Source organism: Peromyscus eremicus, chromosome 3, assembly GCF_949786415.1.
Source record: "Peromyscus eremicus chromosome 3, PerEre_H2_v1, whole genome shotgun sequence".
Classification (NCBI taxonomy): Eukaryota; Metazoa; Chordata; class Mammalia; order Rodentia; family Cricetidae; genus Peromyscus; species Peromyscus eremicus.
The window spans coordinates 127,861,844-127,866,563 of NC_081418.1; the positions used below are offsets into that span (position 1 = coordinate 127,861,844).

Sequence of the window (4,720 nt, forward strand, 5' to 3'; positions counted from 1 at the left end):
ATTTTATTTATTGACCAATCAGAGCAATTTGACATACAGAACATCCCACAGCAAGATGGTATTAATTTCCCCCACAGAAGCTACCTCTGACACAAACCTCTGTGAGATGCTCAATGGGCCCCATGGCCGTGCTCCTGCTACAGTGATTTGCCTCTAACAGGATGTCAAGGACCAAGTCTTTTGTAAAAGATGACTGCAATAGCCTTCTACTTACAAGACGTTTTGGCTATCCTCTTGGATGTAACTACTGTCCCCAGGGCACATGCTATGGCTGTCCATTCACACGCATGGGGGCAGGAGGCAGGTGAAATTCAGATCTGAGGAAATCAAAATGAGCACAACAAGAGTGTCCTAAAAGCTGTGATTTGTTTTCTAACTTCCTGAAACAATTTCTCAAAAGAAAAAGAGAAGATAGTAGTATGCAAAAATATCTCATTCTTTATTTTTAAGGATAATTGCCATTAATACAGGAAGAACATATTATAAAAATCAGAAAAACATTAGCATTCAATGAACAAATTGAAATTCGAGCTCAAGGCTGATCAGGAATGTATGTTTGGCATTGTTCTGATGGAAGAAGGATGTACGCTTGTCTTCTTAAACAGCTGCTATAGAGTAAAAAAGTTAAATTCTAACAGGGCTATAGTACACTGGCCAGTAACTTGTGGACAAATATCTGTTTCAGACAGTCAGCGTTATTCAAAGTGCAGTCTATGACATTGTAGTTCTTCAGCCAGAAGCAAGCCGAGGCTTTCTTGGTAAAACACAATTTATTCATGCAGGCGCTGTGTGTGTAAGAGAATAAGGGAATGCCAAGAGGCCATTGGCATGATTTGATGTCAACCCAACCCATCAAGAAAGCAAGTGACAGCGCAATGACACCATCATAAATGGTCAGGAACAGGAGGTCTGTGGTTCTCCTTTTGGAGTCTTCAGAATCTCTAAGAGTGCTGGCAAACAAAATTAAACAAACAAACAAAAACCAAAAGAAAAGCCACATTGGGACCTTTGAACCCCTCTAATCATACAGTAGAAGGGAAGAAACAAACATAAATGGGTTGTCATTAAAGCCTTCCAACACTACAATGAACTATTATTTGTCCCAAAACAACACAATCATGTTTGGAGAAAAAGGGAGAGAACTGGAGATCGTGATATTAGGCAAAGAAAGCCAGACTCAAGAAAATAACTAAATACATTTTCTCTTGCTTACAAAACCTAGGGTAAACATTTTCAGTGGAAAGGGAGCTGCCTGGGAGGAAGAAAATCAGAAGGAGGAGGAGAGGGTAACCAGGGCAGATACGATCAAAGCACATCATATAGCTACATCATACACACTGAAGAAAATGAAACTCAAGACTTCATACAATATACACTAACAAAAAAGAAAAAAAAATCTATGAACTTGAATGCATTTTATGTCAAATACTGAGTCAACACTTATACTAATGGTTAATAAACTACAAAACATTAAAAAAACATAAAATATAGTCTGTCCCAGAACTTAAAAACTCATTCCTTTAATGATTTTGTCTACAGAAATTCCTAAAAACAGTAATCATTGACACACTTGTAAATCATGAAAACATGATGCTTTTTATCAAAACATAGGGAAGAAATTTCAACTGAGGTCAAGGATATTATATTCTCACCAAACATATTTTTCAGTTCTTTGTGCTCCATGTCACATAGCTTCATGTATTTTTTTTTTTTTTTTTTAAAGAAACAAGGGCAGCTGGACTCAGAGTTTCAGCCCAATGCTCTGAAACTCCTCAAGTCTCCATGCTAGGGAAGGACCTGGTATCTAGGTGCTCTACTATAAAGCATCCTCCTTCTTAAGAGAGAGCGCACTTGCCTCCATCTTTCACTTTTTCTTTTTAAAAAGACCTGAAGCGGCACCCTTTACCTGGCGGCGCCCAGCCACGGCCTTCCTTCCTTTACCGGCTTTCCAGGACACTGGGTGAGTTTTCGCCCTGGCATTTTTGCCCCTTTTGTGTGGCGGCTTCTTTTCTTTGTGCACCTTCATGTGCTGCCTCAGGTGAGAGCTCTGGCTGAAACACTTGTCACACTCCGCGCACTGGTAGGGCTTCTCTCCCGTGTGGGTTCTCTGGTGCTGAATGAGGTGGGAACTCTGGCTGAAGCACCTGCCACACTCATCACAGGAGTAGGGCTTCTCTCCAGTGTGAATCCTCTGGTGCTGAATGAGATTTGAGCTCTGTTTGAACCTTTCTCCACACTCATCACACTTATAGGGCTTTTCCCCAGTATGGATCCGCCGATGCTGAATGAGGTTGGAACTCTGAAAGAAACTTTTCCCACAATCAGCACATTTGTGAGATTTCTTCCCTGTGTGGATCTTCTGGTGCTGAAAAAGAGTGGAGCTCTGACTGAAACTCTTAGAACATCTAGTGCATTTGTAAGGCTTCTCATCCACGTTTCTTCTCCGTCTACTCAAGCCTGAGTCGAATCGAATGGTCATCCCCCATTTCTGCGGTTGGCGGGATGTCTTACGCTTGTTCTCATAGGCTTTGCCTTGGCTTGAGCTTCGAGAAATACCCCCTTTGGGCTTTCCTAACCTCATGGTGAATAGCCAAATGTATTGTCAAGAGATGCTGCTGTCTTCCCGAACTAAGCTCTCATATCCTAGAGGAACGCAACTCAAAATTTTCTGCATGTAGAAAAAAAGAAAAAGAAAAATACAGATCAACTGTTGCTCAACCTTAACACCTCTTCAATCTATCAAAACTGCATCCATATTTAAATCAAAGCACACCTAACACAAATAAAACAAATGCAATTTTAAGAGACAAATACTTGTCAGATAACTAACTCCACAAGTTAAACTTAATAAACATAATCATTAATTTGCAATTTTACTGTGTTTGGACAGGCAAAAGAAAGGATGAAGAAAAACATGAATGTGTTAGGGAGCAGCAACAGAGAGTATACGGAAGGACTAGAAAGTACAAACAAGATAAAGTCTCAATGGGAATAGAAAACTAACTGCAAAAGACCATAAAACTTCCTGCCTTGGAGTATTTCATTTCAGTGTTGACTGCTAAATTTCTCATTTAATAGCAGCTACCTAAGACATTCAAATTCAAAAGAAATGACATATACTACTCTCCCACAGATTCCTACTTATTGTTATTTGTTTGGCTATTTCTGTCGATGATAACCTAGCAAATTGTGTTGAAGATGGAAGCTCCTCTGTAAAAAGAATTGAAAGTAAGCATTAGTGAGAAAAATCTGAAGAAATGCTTTACTCTTCCTTTCCTAGACTGCACTGAGCCACGAAAGAAGGCAAGACTCTAAGTGTTAATTTTATTTGTTTACACGTAAGGCTGTCTGGAGGCATTTTAAAATGTCAACCCCCCCCCCCCCCACACACACACACACAAATTCCAAATAGGTGGCAGTGTGGGAGGAGTTGGGTTTGCAAAGCAAAACCTTTATGGTATCTTGGCTTAGAAAGCCTACTTGCAAGTCAGTAATTAATTGTCCTGAGTTTCCTTGCATACAAGCATATGAAGTAAGTAAATAAAAACACAAATGGCATTTTTCCTGTTTTTTTTTTTTTTCTTCATTTCGTTGTATAATAACTCTCCAAACGTTAAGAGTGTGCAGGACCTTTTCTGGGTGTTTAATAATTTTATCTCCTGTAGTTGCAGTAACAGAAGGAGCTGCAAATAACACAAAGTGAGAACAATCACAGCCCGTTAACTGTCTCAGTTACATACAGACCACCCATTGCACAGGAGACACTGTGTGCGGTATATGGTACTCAACAGCTATAATGGTAATCACACATTTTCACAAAAAGCACATCTTTTTACATGCTGAGGAAGTCACAAATGATTGGAAACCGATGGATTATGAAGTCTACCTATGGATGAAGTAATCATAATTACAAGTAGCCTGTGTGTGCTATCTTATTTTTAAGGATTTTGTACAGCTTTATGCCGTCATCCCCGTTAGTGGGTTTGTAAACACAGGCACAAAGCTAGTTTGCACACCCATCCCAACCCAGGAGCCGCCTCCGGGGCCTGTTTGTTCACTGGCAGAACTAGGGGTCCATCGCCCCCTCCTCCAACACCAAGTCCGGTGTTCTGAATTCCCCAGGAGAGAGGCTCTGTAAAGCTGGGTGATGGAGCCCGGGTGCCGGGAACCTGTCTAGCCGGTATGCACCTGCTTCCTCACCCATTTATGAGCGCAACAAAGCGCCCACCGGCTCCCTGGAAGTCGCTCACAATGGCCCGGGGCCGCCTAAGCATCCCTACAAGGGAGTCTTTCTCCGCGACTAGCGGAGGCGCCTTGGCCGAGGCTGACCCCAGGCCCGGGCCGCTCGCTCGGCTCCGTGCCCCGCGCAGCCCCACCCGACACCCGCTCAGGCCGACCCGCAGCCCGGCTGCACTCACCGCGCAGGCCGCCACGGTGCTCGCCTCGCGCCTCGCCCGCCGGAAGTGCGGGCTGTTAGCGGAGCTGCCGGCCGCTCTAGGAAGAGGCGGAGAGACACTCTATGGTCCCCGGCCCGCACCCCTCCCCCCCCCTCCCCCAAGTGCTGCGGATTCTTCCGGTGGTTCTTTTGTATTCCTCTCCTACCACTCGGACCGCAGGGCCTGTTACCTGCTCTCTCTCTTTGTAGTCCGATCAACCTACACAGAAACTGGCATTTGTTAGATTTTTTTTTTTTTCCAAACCAGCCTGCCTAATTTGTAAA

The 4,720-nt window shown here is 43.2% G+C and overlaps 1 protein-coding gene across 1 annotated transcript; it reads right to left on the reverse strand.

The window, feature by feature from the left end:
- Positions 1 to 1,848: 1,848 nt before the first annotated feature.
- Positions 1,849 to 4,483, reverse strand: Znf22 (zinc finger protein 22). The gene is made up of 2 exons (XM_059256853.1): positions 4,419 to 4,483; positions 1,849 to 2,668 (listed from the first exon to the last, which is right to left on the reverse strand). Exon 2 carries the CDS (start codon positions 2,579 to 2,581, stop codon positions 1,865 to 1,867), a length of 717 nt encoding a protein of 238 aa, XP_059112836.1. The 5' UTR covers positions 2,582 to 2,668; positions 4,419 to 4,483; the 3' UTR covers positions 1,849 to 1,864.
- Positions 4,484 to 4,720: the final 237 nt, after the last annotated feature.